Here is a 17638-nt window from a genome sequence, read left to right as displayed (position 1 = left end):
TCAAAACACTATTTACCAAAGTGCTGCACAGTGACTTGAATGCAAATAGAAAAACTTCTGAAATTAAGAGATGTAAAAGCGAATAAGAACACCATAAAATCAAGAACAAAAAAATCATAAGAACAAATAAAAGTCATATCTTTGTTACTACAGTGCCACCTTTAATAGAACAAGGATGTATACATGCAAACTTCCTGTATCCACATTACCAATACTCTATACTCTATACCACATGGCCCCCATGGGCCCTCCAACCAAATCACAACTGATGGAAAGGAAGCTCACCAGAGTGGTCAAATGTGAAGGTCCCTTTACTGTTGTTATGGCTGATCAATCCCACAATGAAATAAAGAAGTGTATAATGTAACTTCTTTTTATGCCGAACTTAATATTAACTGAGTATTTTTTACTCTTTTACTAGTATGTCCTTTATCCTGTAGAGGGAGCTGTTTAATGTTTGTTCAGCTGAACTTGATGCCACACTTGAAGTTTCTCCTATTTATACATGTTTCTGTAAGCAAAAACTTTATGCAGTAAAACTAGAAATTATAAATATTTACAGATAACAACATGGCAAACACATTCTGCTGATGAAGACCATAATAGCTTTAAAAACAACCATCCACTCTATTTTCACCTTTTTTCCACAGTTTCATTATTTCCAAAGCCATATTTACCCTATTTTGTTAAGCATTTCCTTTATGTCAAATCAACTCAAAACAGTATATGAATACAAGATTGTACATTATTATACAGTAAACGAAAAACCACTGGACTAACATTTCACTTAAAGAATAAAGTTGCATTTGTGTTATTTGTTTTAGTATTTCTTACTAAATTAGTCATTGCATTAATTATTTATTATTTTTGAACAGGTATTGCTTATTTTCTGTTGAGTGCCTGAAGTTCTGAATGGCACGTAATTTGTCCAATCAGATACTCCGCTTTAATTACAGTCCTGCCAATCAGCAAGGTAAGGGGGCGGGGCCTTTCTCTAGTCAGAGAAATGTCCCAGCCAGGTGCGTTGGATCGAGCTGTACAACATGGACCCAGGTATGCGAACTATTTTAATTATTGTGGTTAAATACCGGAAACGAGGCGAATTTAAGACACATATGGAACACTTGAGTTGTCACTTTTAAACTTCGAGTCCGTCAGAGTTTGGTGTGGGAGAGTATTTGATCAGAAACAGAAACATCCGCTTTCTTTAAAGACGTTGAGGCGTAAATTGTAGTGAGAAGTAGTTTTTTGTTTTAATGCTGTCTCGTATTGATATAAAAGCATAAAACAACGTCCAAAAGTGACAGATAATGTTGCAGCTCGGACGCGGAAGTTGCGTAGTAGATTAAGCCATAAATAAACTTAATTGAGTCTACCTTGGTCGCCATGGTTAGACGCTCAATGTAGAGCGTCATCTTTTGACGCCGTCGCTGTCCGAGGTGCTGAAAGTCAAGCACCGTGAGACGCTTGGGGGAACCCCATGAGGACAACCGGGTTAAGTTAAGTGGCATGTTTCCATGGTATCAACAACATGTGACATCCGGACTCTTAAGAAGGTCAAGTCTGAGATAAATAAAACCATTATCCCTCTCTAACAGTACTCCTGGTGCCAATACAGTGTGATTTCTGATCATTATAGTCTGTTAATGTCTTTGGAGGGATGTGAGCCTAGTCATGCTTTGGATATTTAATGTTTGATGCATTTCTGTTTTTGTCAGATGTTTATTTATGTTCCACTTATTGTTCATTTTTGGGCCCAGACAGGTGAGAGAGATGCATCATGGATGGGAATGGACCAAAGAGTGACTCCAGAAGGACAAAGAAACAGCCATCATGTCACCAAGAAACCAGCATGGGTGAGTTAATCATCCACTTCACTCTACTAGAAAGTAGGGCTGGGCAATATGGACCAAAATCATACCCTTATATGTTTTAGCTGAATGGCAATGCATGAACTTTAATATGGCACTGGTATAATATCAAATAATCTTTACACCCGAAGACTGGCCAAGTAAAGGATTAAAATAAAAACCTAAAATAAATTTTTAAAAATTACATGAAAAATGAAAATAGTTACAATAAAATGGTATAATAAAATAAGGCAATAATTACATAAAACTTCTATAAGAGGCAGCAGAATGCACTAAATTATATTTCTTTTAGTGTACACATTATCATAGTAGTCCAGGAATGACTGCCATATTTGATAGAATGCATCACCTTTGAGTTGTATATCTAATCTTTTCCAGCTTCAAATAAACCATAACATCATTGAGCCATCGACTATACAGAGGTGGCAGGTTGGACTTCCAATTAAACAAGATGAGGCATCTTGCAAGCAGGGATGAAAACGCCAAAGCATAGGATTGAGCTCGTGGAAGACCCAGATCTTTCTGAGCCACACCAAATATCGCCCTGTTTGAAAATATACTGTTATAGCTCAGAAAGTTTTCATTCTGCCTAGCCCTGCTTAAAATAAGCTGCCAAAGGCTCTCACCATGCTTGTGTGTTTACAAAAACAGTATGATCTTCAGTGAACATAATACAGTCTCAGCATCAGCATGCAGGAACTTTATCATCTGAGGATCTCTTTCCTTCTGCTGCATGCTACTGTAGACTCCTCCACCCGGAGCTGAGCCTGCCGTGGAGCGTGTGTGAAAGGGGACCCTGCCGGCCTCCATGGCTCACTCGTCAGACCCGTCCCGCAGGGATAAGACCCCCGGGACCCAGGGGTCACACACGGCTACTCGCAACCTCTTACGGAAGAAGGAGCAGCGCCGGCGAGGAATCCGATCCTCGTCACCCATGGGCCGGGTCATCCTCATCAACTCTCCCGTGGATGGTGAGGGGAGCAGTCTGGCTGCCTGCTGGTGCAGAACAGATTACAGTTTATTACCAGTTTATGCTGTTTAATTAGAAAGAAATGTCAGCCTGGATGTGATGGGAGAAAAAAGCAAAAACAACCCCTTTTTTTTCTTTCTAAATTGTGCAAACATGGGTGCCAGTTTAGCTCAGTTGGTAGAGCAGGTTCCTATATGCTGAGGCTGTAGTCCTCAGTGCAGGGGATGAAGGATCAATTCACAGTCCCAGTGCATGTTTGCAAATAAATTGTAAATATAAGCACAAAATTTCTGCACCAATGTGTTAAGACAATGTGCAGAACTTGGCTTGAAAATTTTGATAACCAAATAGAAATAATCATTACCCAGTTTTTAATGCCTGTAGAAAATCTATAAGCAACATCAGTATGCAAATTTCAAATTTCAAATTTCTTTTATTGCATCGATTCAATATCATCCATGTCCAAATTGCATTGCATTGCAGAAACAATTCATTTCAACACCCCTAATAGGACTTATTTCTCACAAAGGTATCTAAATAGGTCTTAATTTACTGTTGGTTCTTACTAGTACTATAGAAGAGGTTTAGTTTTGGTATCACAAAAGTCTTTTGTGCTGTGTTTCACTAATTCGGTGGATTCAAATACAAAACATTTCTTAATTCTGCACATATTGAGCGCTGAAAAACAACTTACAGCGTCAGTATCACAGGATGATAGAAATTCTATAAAGCAGCATTCAAGCTAAATCTGTATGAGAAAGCATGTCCCCAGTTAACAGCACAATCTGGCAGGGGTGAGAGCTAGCCCTCACCAGGGCACCTTATGCCGCTTCTACTTTTCCCTGTAAAACTCTCTCCTTAGACCCTTCTCTGTCTATCTTCTCTTGTGTTTTCTTTGCTCCTCTTTTCATGTGTAGTGTTGGCACCAGGATGTGTTTTATTTGTGGGGGCCATTTAGCTTGGCTCTTGGAAATATTGCCAAGAAGATGGAGCAGGTGGTGCTACTTTGTGTTTTCAAAGATGCATGCGCAGTCTAAAACATGCTGTTTATCCATTGTTGGAATGGTAACTTAAAAACTGGCCAACTTCTGCAGACATGATTACACCCCTGCATAGGGGTATTGTACAGATTAGGGGTAAATGGAACTTTTCTGGCCGTCTAACTACTCAAAGCACTTTTATACCACATGTCTCACCTTACCCTTTCACTCCACATTTACACACTGATGGCAGAGATTGGCCATCAGTATTAACTAATCCCATGCATACACACAGCAAATTGGTTGCTGTGTGCTGTGACAGTTGTCCTGTCTGAAGACAGGCAGAACTTGTAACTGGGGATCGAACACCCAACCTTCTAACTGCAGCACAACTGAATCTACCTACAGAGCCACAGCCTCCTCAGGTCTCCATACTGATTACTTATCCTTTCTTTAGGGCACAAGTATCACATATTTCTTTATCTTGTGTGGTATTTGTTCAAATACAACAGTCAAAATAATTCTCCTCTATTACTTTTGGGCTCACATTACTTGAATGACTTCTTGCTTGTCACTTAATGTACATCCTAAGTCTACTTAATTAATTACATCACATTTGCTTGGGTCTTTCCCCAAGTCTCTCTTAACGGGATAAATATAAGATCAAAAGTGGATCTTCTTCATGAATTACATTGTTAGTTCACCTTAAGTTGTTGAAACCTACATTTTTTTTCTAAATAAGACTTGTTTGTGGGATTTTTGCGGTTGTTTGGACAGGACAGCTGAAGAGTGACAGGAAACATAATGACGAGAGTAGGTGTAGACGTGCACCACGATGAGGATTTAAACCCATACCATTGCAATACAGATCTTAGCCTCTGCATATAGACACCTTCTCTGTCATCTAAACCAGCACCCTCTTGTACCAATATTTAACCTACATACTATATCTGTGTTGACCTACAATACAGATCCAAGCACCTGAAAGGGAAACGGTAAAGTTAGTGTTGTTTGTTGGTATAAAACTCCACTGATAGTTGGATTACTCAGATCAGTCTGATCACCTGCAGCGCCCCATCATTAACTGATATCCAATAAGAATGTCTGTGTGCTGTAAAAAGACTTGGAGGCTGTGTAATGGAGGCTTCCCTCATGTATCCTGCTTTCCAAACAGCAAAAAGCTGCTTGTAAATCCTTCCTTGTTTCAAAAGGAAATAAAATGTACATGACTTAAAATGTTGAGTATGGGGCACCAGTTTAGCTTGGCGGTTAAACTGTACGCTCTGTGTGCAGAGTAAGTGACAGTCCTTGATGCCAGGGTACCTGTTTTGATTCTGACCCTCAGTCCCGCCTGACTCTCTCTCCCCCCGTTTCTGTCTCTGTCATTGGGCATGAGAAATACTCCTTCATACTCCTTGTTTTGATGTTGATATGACCGGTTTATAGTAAATCAATTTGAGCACTTGTTTGGCTGCTCAGAGTGCATTTACATTGCAGTTGACACCCATTCACTCCACCTTTAATCACTGATGGCAAAGGCTGCTTGGTAGAGTGGCCGTCATTATGAACTAGTCACATTCATAAGACACTGACACAGCAGTGGGAGCAATTTTAGGTTGGATGTCTTTCTCAAAGACACATCAACATGTAACCAGTGACTGTAAGAGCTGGAGATCGAACACAAAACCATTTGGGTTGCGAGATGACAGTTGCCACATAAATGCATGCGCCGCCCGGGAATCGAACCCGGGTCACAAGAATGGGAATCTTGCATGATACCACTACACCAGCAGCGCTGTTATGTTCATGGTTATAAGAGGAGGTAGCTGTAACAGAAATAATTAAACCATGATGTAACATCTTAGTGTCATGTGGTTTTGTTAAAACTGAAATTCCTGCAGAAGCTGGTCAGGTCTTTTTTAACTTTGCATGCAAACCTGAAGACTTTTTAGTATCTCAGTATTTAAGAAAATATATTTGGAAATAATCTGACCCCTTTGGTATTTGTTTGACCAAGGCTGTCAAAGGATAGAAATTTTAAAATTGCAATAAATTTAAGAATTTCTGTAGTTAATCTGATTAATTACATCCTTTTAAAAAAAGAAATCACATTTTAAAATTCTTCTATTTTGCATTCAAACACTGTTTTTGTGTCATTTAGATTTTTTTCTGCTGTCTAAGATGAAGCAATTTACTTCCTGTTTGGAAACAGACCTGCTTTTGTAGCTCTAAGATTATAACATAAAATGAACCATAGATAAAGGAACTTGTCATGGATTGAAAAGGAAATAAGGGGACAGTACAAAGATAAATGCTTGCTAACTTTTGACTTTTCCACTGAGCTGTAAGGGTTGTTTTTTTAAGTGAAATGATTGTCTCAGAGTAGTGGCAACTTGCTTGCCTCTATCTGATAATAGAGCTTAAGAGAGAGGATATGTGAGGGGTAAGAGAAAGGGAAAGATGTTCACTGAGACCAGGAATTGATCCTGCAACCAGTGCGGACTATAGCCTCTCTTATGGGTGCCTGTCCTAACCACTGAGCTACACTGGCACCCCAGCAATAGTTATTGGACACTTAAATAGAAGGCAGTAGTGCAAGTTGAGCCATACATTTCTTAGGGATATAATCTGTCATGGAGAACACACTGTTGATGCCAAACAGCTCATAAAAACCCTCGGCTTCCCCCAAGTTATCTCACCTTTCAAACACCATTTACAGAAGACTTCACCCCAACCAGGAGCCATTATGTACCAATCCTGAAATCACCTGTTATCAGTTAGCCCCTGTCCTAACTTTTCTGAACATTTTACTGGCATAAGTTTAAACGCTATATATCTTGTCTTTATGCAGTTTTTAACTGATTATAGGTTGAAAAATATTTAAAAATCACTATATTGTGTTTCTGTTCACATTTTTTCTATGTCCCAACTTTTTTGGTATTATGGTTTGTATTATGGCAAATATATTTCCTGAAATGTGTGACTCACAGGAGGAGATGACAGTGAGGACCTCCACACCATCACAGTGGATAAAAGTGTCGATGGCAAACTGGGCTTCAGTGTCCGAGGAGGTTCTGAACACGGCCTCAGCATCTTTGTCAGCAAGGTGGAGGACAACAGCACAGCAGGTACGTTTACGTACTACTATGCCAAAACAATGTGGTTTCATGATTACTGTTACTGTTGCTTCTTTATGTTGCAGTGTTTTTATTTCACTCATGTATGTATGTTTGTCGACAGAGGAAGCCGGTTTACTTGTAGGAGACAAACTAGTGGAGGTGAACGGCGTCAGTCTGGAGAGCATCACTATGAGCAGTGCCGTGAAAGTCCTAACAGGAAACAACCGGCTCAGGATGGTGGTGAGACGGGTTGGAAAAGTCCCCGGCATACGCTACTCCAAGGAGAAGACCACATGGTGATTACAAACCACTCCAGTGGTATTTACTTTAAGAAAAAGTTTAAAAACTGAAGCTAAAGATGTGTGGTGTTGGTCTTCCAGGGTGGATCTGATCCACAGACGTATGGTGGTGGAGGAGAGCGGACATACACCTTCAGAGGCAAGCTCAGGAAGTGCCCTGCAGAGGATTGTCCATCTTTACACCACCTCAGATGACTACTGCCTCGGCTTTAACATCCGTGGGGGAAAGGAGTTTGGTCTGGGAATCTATGTCTCAAAGTAGGCCCATCTGCCTCTAAAAACAGGCCATTAAAACCGAATAAGTTAAACAAACTTTACTGAGCTTACTGAGCTCTTTTATGTTGTTGTTTCAGACTGGATCCTGGAGGTCTGGCAGAGCAGAATGGGATAAAGATGGGGGATCAGATCATGGCAGCCAATGGAGTGAGCTTTGAGGACATCAGCCATAGCAGTGCAGTGGAGGTGCTGAAGAGTCACACACACATCATGCTGACCATCAAGGTGAGTTGAGAAATAAATCCTGGTTGACTTAAGACAAGTATGGAAGCCTTAAAGGCCACAAGGCATGATTACCTTTTATTAAAAGTATCTGGAAAGCAGTAAATAAAGTATGTGGGTTTGTTTGTTGTATGGCCAGAGGATGTGCTGTAAATCACCAGGCCAGTTTTCAGTGAAGAAAAACATCTGCTGTTTCTGTTGCGTTCATATGAGGCGTCTGAGTTGTTAAGTTGCTGCTGAAAACGCTCCATTTGCTGAAGTTTTATGTTATAAAATATAAAATGAGCAGCACAGAGCACTATGCACTTTGTGTTTGAATTAACAAACTATTAGCATGTTAAAAGTAAACATATGAAAACCTTATCAAATGTGCATTTGTGCTTTAAAGGCCATCAAAGTTTTCCAATGTCCTTTATTTCTGTGTTTAGCTAAAAGTATTAAGTCATGAAAGAAAAACTTAAATACAGTCATATTCTCAACTACAAGCTGCAGAGAAAAAAGAACAACACACAGCCATGGGCGATCAACATTAAGATCAGGGAAACAATTCACATCTGCATTTGTTGAAAGGCACTTACTGCAGCAGCAGAATGTGTGTTTTACATCAGGCTCCAACCTCATCACTCCAAGGAGATTTATTCAAAGGTCACATAAAATGCAAATACACTTTTTCAGGCTTTTCTAACAAAAATATGTGACTCTGGCCTTTCCACAATCCCCCAAGAAATAGAAAAATCCATTCCCTCCCCCCTCTCTTTCTCCACCTTTTAAAAATTGTGTGCTGAAACAAGCCATTCTTAGATTTTCCCCTTATGACCTCATGTGGGGAGTTAGCCCCGCCCCCAGGTTCGGTTGGCCCTCCCCGCTTGGAAGAAAGTTCCGCCCTCCTCTCCTGATCTGTTAATGAGGAGCGCTCAATCCATTAAGCCGCATCCATTTCCTGAGAGGGGCAGAGCCAGGGGCGGAGTCAGACAGCTCATTAACATTTAAAGCCACAGAAACAGCCTTTTCTGAATAGGGCTGACAGAGAGGGATTTTTTGACATGCAAAATCCAATACTGGAGCTGTTTTATTTTTTAAAATTTTTTTAGAAACAAACTTCACAGGCATGTTTTGGGGACCTCTGGGACCAATATAAACTTGTCTTAAATGGTAAAATATGTGACCTTTAAATGCATAATTTGAGGAGTTATGGGACAGCATCCCCCCGTCGTAGCCTACAGGTGGATGCTGGGGTGGAGGTGGGTTAAAAGCAAGAGTGCAGTACAGACTGGAGACTGAGCTGGAACTGTGAGGATATCTGTCATGTGATCGTATAATGAATGTCGGTGTAGCTCAAGTCTGCCTGAACTAGCTTTCAGTCATCACTGAACCAAAAAAGTGAAAGTGAAAACAAAGCACTGATACAGAGAAGTCAGATGTTGGATGCAGACATCCAGAGAGTAGATGAGAGGAACAGCAATGTCTTTTGGTCCTGTGAACTTTGTCTTTATGTCCCATGTTGACTTACTTTCAGTTCACCTGCATTACATGCTGTTTGGTCATTATTTACCATGATATTAGAGTGCAGTTTTCAGAGAGTTTTAACAATTATGGGGGGATTTTATCATGACTATCATTAAAACCTGTAACCATTAGAGCATAGATAGTCTGCAGTTTAGGTTGAACCCCATGTACACAAGCGGCCCAGGTTCTGCAGCTCCTTTCCTGCATGTCCTAATCTGCACTCTCATTCATTTTTGCAACTCTATCTACTGTCATACTCTATAAATAAAGACATGAAAACTCATAAAGATACCTTTACGAAAGGAGGAACCCGTTTCATTCCTTCATATTGGATTTGAGCTGAATTTATTGTTAAATCTTAAAAGTAAGATGGGAAAAAAGTTTAAAAAGGAGAGTGAAATATAATCTGTTTATTCAGAGAATAGCTGGAAAATGAAGTAATTTTAAGACAAGAAAAAAATGTCTTTATTGAAAGTTTGGATGTTGACTCCTTTGAAAACAGCGAGCTAAAGATGACCAATGCTATTATAAACCATGTCTGTTCTTTAGTACTACTTCTTGAAAGAAGCTCACACAATAACCTTGTGAACTGATTACTCCTCTTCTCTTTCATTCTTTAATTCTGAAACCACCCCCTCCTCCACCTGTCACACACTACACAGGCTGTATCGCTCCACTGTGGATGTAGCATCAGTTTGTGTGGCAGGCCTGACAGCTGGCACGCACTCGTAATATTCCTCGCTCACTTTACTTGTCGCAGCTTGGGTTTCGCTCTGTGAAAAATAGCCAGGCCGTGTGCATTATTCACCAGGCAGCTGGGATCAGGTGCTGATCAAAGCTTAGAGGCGTGTTTTAGGGATGTTTTATGATGATATATCTCAATTGTTAATCAAGAACTAGACTTTGAAAGCATCCCAACCATCAAAAGGTACCAGAAAGTCAAGAAGGGTGATGTGATTCTATTAAAAAAAGAATAGGTGTCTGGGTTTTGGCTCTTTGTGTGGGTCTAGAGTTACTCTTTATCAAATATAGGATCCTATAAAAGTTTCACAATCTCTACTGTATCTCAGCATATCTGTGTCAATGTCTCCACAGGAAGCAGGACGATACCCGGCTTATAAAGAGATGGTGGCAGAATACAGGTGGCTTAATAAGCGTATGTATCTGCTGTTTTTAAATACATTCTGTTACCTGGAAGTCTGCATGATGCTCTGCATTTGGATCTGTAAAGAAGACAGAAAAGCTATTGATATCCTTGGACTGGTTTCCCTTGTTTTCCTCCTCAGTGGCCAATGGCACCCAGAAATCCTCATCCCAAGGTTCAGGCTCCACCTCCTCGGTGTCCTCTCTGTCATCTGGGACTCCGGTCAGCTCTCTGAGCGGCCTTTCACAGGTCATGTTCCCTCCCACTGTGCCATTTGGTTCAGACATGGTGGATGTTTGCATCTCCACAGAAGACTTAAGGTCAGAATCTGCTGGTTTGATTTGATAAAATCTTACAAATTTGGCCATTCATCTTGAAATCACAGTAAAAGCACCAAAGAGAGGGATGCCGAGTTTCTAATCCAGCCTGTGACTCTTTTCCCACATACCATTTCTTCACTTTATCTCTCCCCGCTTTAAAAAAAAAACATATTTTTGGGCATTTTAGCTTTATTTACACAGGACAGCTGGAGAGAGACAGGAAATATGGGGAGAGAGGGTGAGGGAAGACATGCATAAAACAGCTCTGGGACTGGGAATTATCCCACAACCAGTGTTAAGAACTCTAGCTTCTGTATGTGGCTGCCTGCTCTACCTTACGGTGCCCTCTATCTAGTTTCTGACTCTATCCACTGCCCTGTCTCTAATAAAGGAACAAAAGCCCCCAAAATACATATTTAATAAAATCCAAGACAGAGACAACGTGGTATGTAACAGAAATCTGAAATAAGATAAATATTTAGAAATACTTAAAAACAAATGATGAAAAAACAATGGCAAAGTTCTGGAAAAAAGCTATGAAAAAATGCCGCAAATGAAGTCATCATAACACAAATGCCCAGTCCTGTAGAAAGCCTGCCATGATCGATTTATTTTTACATATTTATCCATCTACAAATGGTTCCCAAGAAAAAAGGGCTCCAGCTACATCTGGTACAGAAGCATAAAAATCTTATTTAGATCCTTTCTCCCAATGTGGATCAAGAGATTTCTAAACATTTGCCTCGTTTTGCCAACTTATGCATTGCACTACAGACATCCAAGAAACATGTGCTCAATGCTTTCTTGTGCAGGTCCGAGTCAGAGCGAACTGAGATGGCCATCCAGACCGACCTGCCCTCTCAGCGGACCGGTTTGGACACGACCCGCAGCCTGGGACCGACCACCCTTCTCAAAGACACAGCCATCAGAGGAGAGGAGGAGCAGCAGACCAGAGGGAGGAAAGAGTCCACAAAGACTGCCGTGTTGATGGCGCTCAGCAGGCCGAGCCGGCCAATCAGCAGGTCCCAGAGTCAGGTCACCATGGCAGGTGAGATGAGCAGAGAGAAGGTAAAAAGATTTTTAAAAAAGAGATGGATAAAAATGACCTTCTGGTGCTGTCCAATCACAGAGATCAATCAGAAGAAAGACAAGAAGCAGAAAGGGAAGGACCCAGAGGAGAAGAGCACCCTGCAGCGCTCTAAGACTTTAGTCAACCTGCTTTTTAAAGGCGGACGTAAGAGGGACGCTTCAAGAGCCAGGTCCAAATCTCCATCCAAAGACAAGACAAGCAAAGGTAGAGTGACCATTTTATTCTTTCTCCTATAACTGAGTTTAGAAACAGAAATTTGACTCAGTAGCTGCTGTGGAAAACCTCCCACTGTAGACACAAGAGATCTTCTTACCTTACATTTTCATAGACTATGACACAGAAACAATATTTAGGTCTGCTCCTGACACTTTCCAAGCTCTCTGTGTCTGAGAAAAGAGGTAGAAATGTGTGACTAAATGACCTTAAAATGATCTTTCCTGTGACATTTTCAGAGGGACGACAGGCTGGTGCGATGCCAAACTCGGAGATGCTCGGAGCGGTGAATGACATGGCCCGCAGGCTGCTGACAGAGGAGGAGGTGGACGCTGTGATGAAGACGTGCAGAAGGGTACGAAGCTGAAAAGTTTGAACAGACAGCATCAAACCAGCAGTTCCAAATATAACTGACCATTCAAGTTATTTGACCTTATTTCTTTAATCTGACTCTTCACAGTACATAGCAGAGCGGTCTGTAGAGAACTTGATACGCCACCTGCTGGCCGTGCTGGACAGACCAGAGAAGCTGCTGCTGCTGAGAGAGGTCAGGTAAGGAGAGAGAGGAAGGGAGGAGAAATATTCACGATACATTTACTACAAGAAAATCCTCTTGGTACAGCCACAATTTAATTATTACTTGTTATTTAGCATTAAAAAGTCATTAACATGGCAAATTATGTGGTTAAATAGTCAAAGATGTCTGCCCTCCACCTACGGTTGCTGCAAGTGAGCCAACTTAGAGTGCCATCAGGCAAGAAGGATGATTGACATAACCTCAGTAGTGCTCTGGATATCTTTGCATATTACCAGGAGTATGGGAAATTAATCTCCTCTATTAAAGAAATTGCAAATTCCACACCTTTAGGGCAGAGCTAGGGGTGGATGTGATGAGCAAGCATCGCCTTGGGTACCATCCTGGTAGGTAGTAGGGTTGCCACAAGCCCCTGGTTGGGCTTTGGATGTCCCGAGGACCTTAAAACAGCTGGCGGTTCTGGGCATATTGCCAGGGGTGAAAAGGCCTGCTCAAAAGATGTGCTGTCAAGCTTGACCTTTGCTACTGAGTGACACACATGTGTGGACGTGTGTCGTGCTTGAGTCTAGCCAACCTGCCACTCTCCCTCCAGCCCTGGGTTGTGCTGTGGAGGCCCTGTGATTAAATCTTAGTGCCCTATATGCCTAAAACTGATTTAAAAAATGCAACAAAACTATAAACAGTCATGTCTTGATTCTCAGGATGCTGCTTCCTCCTGCTGATCTGAGCGCATTCAATACCTTAGTGACACCGCTTGAAATCGAGGCCTACGACTTACTCAAATACCGCTCGAGTGAGTACGGCATCCACTGACGGAGTCTGTGTAATCTTGTCACTTTATCTAACAATGAGGAGTCACTCCCAACTCTGTTCTGTTTACTGTAGTTAAAACTCCTCCTCTTCGCTCTCCTATTTCTGGTCGAGCACCAAAACGACGCCTCATTACTCCCATCCCAGGTCAGTCACTTTAACCTCAACTACAACACTGCTTCATGTAGATAGAACTTCTCTTTTTACACTTTTAGATTTGAGGGTTTTTTTTCATAAATGTTCCAAAAGTAACATCTGTCTATATTTACTCCTCTCTGTAATATCTTCAATTTTTTGGCAGTGTCTGGCTTGATGATTGTTGACATTGTCGAGTACTTGCTCAAAGTGAATTCATGTGGGTCTATGTAAATACTACAAGTACTTTCCAGACTTGTCCTTTTTCTTTTGGAGTACATTTTCTAAAGATTTGGGGCTATACAAATAGATTTTTTAATCCTGTGTGTCTCTATGTATTTCATAACTTCTATCTCTCAGATTTCCGAGGAGGTTTCGAGCTCCACAGTGCTGAGGAGGTGGAGAAAGAGAGCCACCTTATGGATCAGCTGGAGAAGCTCACTGTGTCAGGACTACGCAAGTGCAGCGACAGACCCAGCACCCCCAGATTCACCCAGCTGCTGGACATTCCCGTGGACGGGTACGACACAGAGTCCAGAGACCTCAGACCCCCCTCTGCCAGCCCCACATTGCCTAACTGGCTGCTTACCCGCAGTGAGGACTCCCGCCCTCCTCTCCGTACTGACATCGGCACCATCCGCTCCGTCCACTTCGACGAGGTTTCGCTGCACTCGACTTTGGAGAGACGAAACGGACACTCCAGAGGCAGAAAGAAGAGTACGGACAGCAGCAAAGAGCCTTTGTTCACACTGCAGAGCGCTGCTCACAGGAGTCGACCTCTGCTGTCTCAGGTGTTCAGTCCAGATCAGCAGATGGGGAGCGTACAGGTGAACGGACATCAGGATCAACCGGAGAACGGACTCAATGGATCAGAGCCTGAACAGGAGTACAGACTCAAGACGGTCACCATCTCCAAAACCAAACAGTCTCTGGGTAAATGTTCATGTCTGAGAAGCTTGAACATGATTATAAACGTGTGCTTGTTTATCATTAAAGGTCAGTTTAACTATCGCCTATTCATGCTTAGACAAAACTCCTGAAAATAAATTTATCTGAGTCAGCTGCATTTGTCTGAGCAAACAACAGTGTTTTTTAACCCTGAAATTTCACAGCTAAACCCTGAGAATTTCCCCATCCTCCACCCTTCTACTGGGAAAACTCCCAGCTGTGAGGGACAGGAAATGTTTTGAGGTATTTTACCCCAAAAAAGAAAATCTCTTAGAGCTCTTTTTGTGAGAGAGCGTCTAAGAAAATGTGTTGTCAGTATCACGTCTTGAAGCTGGTTTCCAGAAAAAGGCAGATTGTATTCAGTTTTTATAAACCAGCTGATGCAGTAGGTTAAAAATGTTTAAACTGCATTGTTGACATCCACCTCTGCTGATTTGATGTTTCAGGGATCAGTATATCAGGAGGAATGGAGTCAAAGGTTCAGCCGATGGTGAAGATCGAGAAGATCTTTCCAGGAGGAGCTGCCTCCACCTGTGAAGTACTCAAGGTGATTTAAAAACTTAAAGCTGACTCTTTATCATAACTGTACAATATTTACCAGCAGGGTTTAGCAAGAGTTTATGGTTATAAAAATGAATTCATTAACAGAGTACTAAATCTAAAAAGTTGGAATTATAAATGTTTTTTTTTTTTTTCAATGGAAGATCCATTTTTCAGCTGGTAATAGTCGAGGCCAGACGCATCATCTTTCCAGGTTGTCTAACTGTGCATCCAAACTGCCCTCCTTTTAGGCCATTCTTGTGAATGCTTAAGAACACTTTAATGGATTTTTATGTGGAGGTCAAAGGTCAATGCCATTGTGACTTGATGGTCATACTTGTAAATAGAATATATTTACAACTCTTTAAGGGGTTTTCTTTAAACTTTGCACAAATGTCGACTGGCTCAAAGATGATTTGATTACGTTTTGGAGGTCAAAGATCAAGGTCATGTGACATGTATGCAGCCCTTGCTTGTGAACTTCATATCTCAAGAATGCCTTGAGGGATTTTCTTTAAACTCGACAAATTATGTATGCATGATGTTTGATTTATTTTGACGTCCTATATGCTGATATTTGCAAATTAATTTTAGTCAATACTGCTATCAGTATATCTGATATACAAATGTTGAACAGATCAAAAACGTGGGTCCTTGTAACACAATTTAAAGTGTAAGGAATGACTTGAGCTGATAAAGGTCTGTTGGTCCTTCCTAAAACTCCCAAAAATCATTCATACACGTGGCTGATGTTTTTTGTAGATATATCGGTTGCAAATATCCGATGAATTTTTTGTGCCCAGCAATACTGATGTTACCTTTTTCAGCTTAATATCTGCAGATACTGATAATCATGCTGATAATATTTTTTGTTTTTACACAAGTATGAATGGATTCGACTTTGGAGGTCAGAGGTCATTGGGGCTCTTGTGCATCTCTTGCTTGTGAACTTGATATCTGAAGAATGCTTTGAGGGATTATCTTCAAAATCTTAACGTATGTTCACTGTCATTCAAGGTTTAGATTGTGGAGGTCAAAGGTTAAAGTAATTGGGCCTCATGGTCAGTCTATGCCTTTAACATTGTACCTGCTCCTTTAGCCAGCACTGTACTGTGGTAAATCACATCTCTTGCAAGTGTGGCAGTACTAAAATAACAAAACCTCTGGTATAGCTTATATTACTGTCTTTTGCTAACACCTTTAGATATATATGAGAACACGATGAATAAAATGTTCGTCCTAATTATTATGAATAAAATTATAAACTTTCTGATACCTTGATTGAAATCTATTCAGTGCTTTTAATAACCATTAAGATGCTTTGTTGACTTAAACAGACCAAGAGACAGTTGGAGAAGATTTTCTTGTCTTCTACCATATCTTTGTTGTCCATGTAATTTTTTTTTTTTTAATTTTGTGGTCATTATATTTAATTGTTCCTAAGTCTTACAATTAATTTGTAACATAAAAAATAATAATAGTCAAGTATTATTTTCTGCCAAAGCTACAACTTTGGTTCCATCAGCTTTATCGTCCTTTCATGTAAACAAAAAGCATTATTATTTCTTTGTTATCTACCCTCATCTCTCTTCTTTGTAACCCTCAGGCTGGATTCGAGTTGGTGTCGGTGGATGGCATCACCCTTCAAGGAGTCACCCATCAACACGCTGTGGACATCATCAGAAAAGCCTTCAGCAACAAGGCCAAAGACCCCATGGTGTTGGTGGTCAAAGTCCCCAAAAGCATTTCAAAGGAGACATGAGACACTCATGAAGTCAGAAACATCACAGACTCTGGGACTGACACAGAGGAGCAGAGACTCTTAACTTCAGCACATAGACGGTGATGTGCTCTGAGGTATTTACATTTGCCATTCATGTTTAAGGGAAAGATGGACACTGTTGACTCCGTATGTAGGAATGAAACAACTTCATCTCTTTCCTCTAAGGCAGCAGCTCAGGACTTGAGAAGAACTGAGCAACACAACAAAAAACAACAAGAGGAGCACTGTCACATATGTGTCTATATTTACAGAGAATGACCTTTGAACCATGAAACACTGGTGCTCCTGATGCCTTAATACTTCTCTTAAAGAAACATGACAGCCAGTTAAAAACTCTACTCTTACCACATTCGGGTCGTATTTACATCCATTTCACACGATCACAGCATAAAATCTGTCATGGCTTAACAGTGCATGTCTGTCTTTTTGATTTTTAAAACAGCAGGATAACAGCGGGTAGTCGGAATGCCTTTAAAAGGCCTGGAGACTGAATAAAGAAAATGTTAAACTTCATGCAGCTTGGAATCTAAATCTTGGACAGAAGAGGGCAGACATGAGCTGTGCAGACACATTTCTGCCCTCAGCAAATGTAAACAAGTCAAGTATTGAAGAGTTATTGATTCAGGTTGCCATTGAGGAGATTTACAGCCCAAATAAAAATGTTTTTCTTTGGCTGAGTACAAATATAATAAAGTGTACCATCCATATAATCTCATTCTTTTTGGTTCCTAATAGAGGCTCAAGACCATAGGTGATGGCTGGATCAAAGATCGACTGGTAAATGGAAGCTTTGCCTTTTGTCTACAGAGTTGAAGAAGTAAAATCCATCTACAGTAACGGTTCTGAAGCAGTTGAATCAATTAAAAAAAAATTTACA

The 17638-nt window shown here is 40.8% G+C and overlaps 1 protein-coding gene and 1 non-coding gene across 5 annotated transcripts; one reads left to right on the top strand and one right to left on the bottom strand.

Annotated features, from left to right (window-relative positions):
* Nucleotides 1–817: 817 nt before the first annotated feature.
* LOC121527923 (PDZ domain-containing protein 7-like) lies at nucleotides 818–17631 on the top strand. Of its 4 annotated transcripts, none has more exons than XR_005993452.1 (19): nucleotides 818–1053; nucleotides 1761–1856; nucleotides 2617–2842; nucleotides 6812–6949; nucleotides 7062–7236; nucleotides 7321–7497; nucleotides 7593–7740; nucleotides 10339–10399; nucleotides 10530–10707; nucleotides 11520–11755; nucleotides 11837–12001; nucleotides 12250–12365; nucleotides 12471–12562; nucleotides 13247–13338; nucleotides 13431–13502; nucleotides 13851–14423; nucleotides 14885–14985; nucleotides 16585–17350; nucleotides 17497–17631. XR_005993452.1 is itself a non-coding variant. In XM_041814963.1 (18 exons), exons 3-18 carry the CDS (start codon nucleotides 2680–2682, stop codon nucleotides 16738–16740), a joined length of 2643 nt encoding a protein of 880 aa, XP_041670897.1. In that variant the 5' UTR covers nucleotides 818–1053; nucleotides 1761–1856; nucleotides 2617–2679; the 3' UTR covers nucleotides 16741–17420. The 4 variants fall into 4 exon arrangements, 1 of the variants encoding a protein (XP_041670897.1); XR_005993454.1 differs by lacking the exon at nucleotides 17497–17631 and having other exon boundaries at nucleotides 16585–16835; nucleotides 17204–17420; XR_005993453.1 differs by lacking the exon at nucleotides 17497–17631 and having other exon boundaries at nucleotides 16585–16835; nucleotides 16927–17420.
* Nucleotides 5547–5617, bottom strand: trnag-ccc. Its single transcript has one exon. It is a non-coding gene; the product is annotated as a tRNA-Gly (tRNA).
* Nucleotides 17632–17638: the final 7 nt, after the last annotated feature.

Source organism: Cheilinus undulatus, linkage group 20 (genome assembly GCF_018320785.1).
Source record: "Cheilinus undulatus linkage group 20, ASM1832078v1, whole genome shotgun sequence".
Taxonomy (NCBI): Eukaryota; Metazoa; Chordata; class Actinopteri; order Labriformes; family Labridae; genus Cheilinus; species Cheilinus undulatus.
This window is presented reverse-complemented; position numbering and strand designations above follow the sequence as displayed.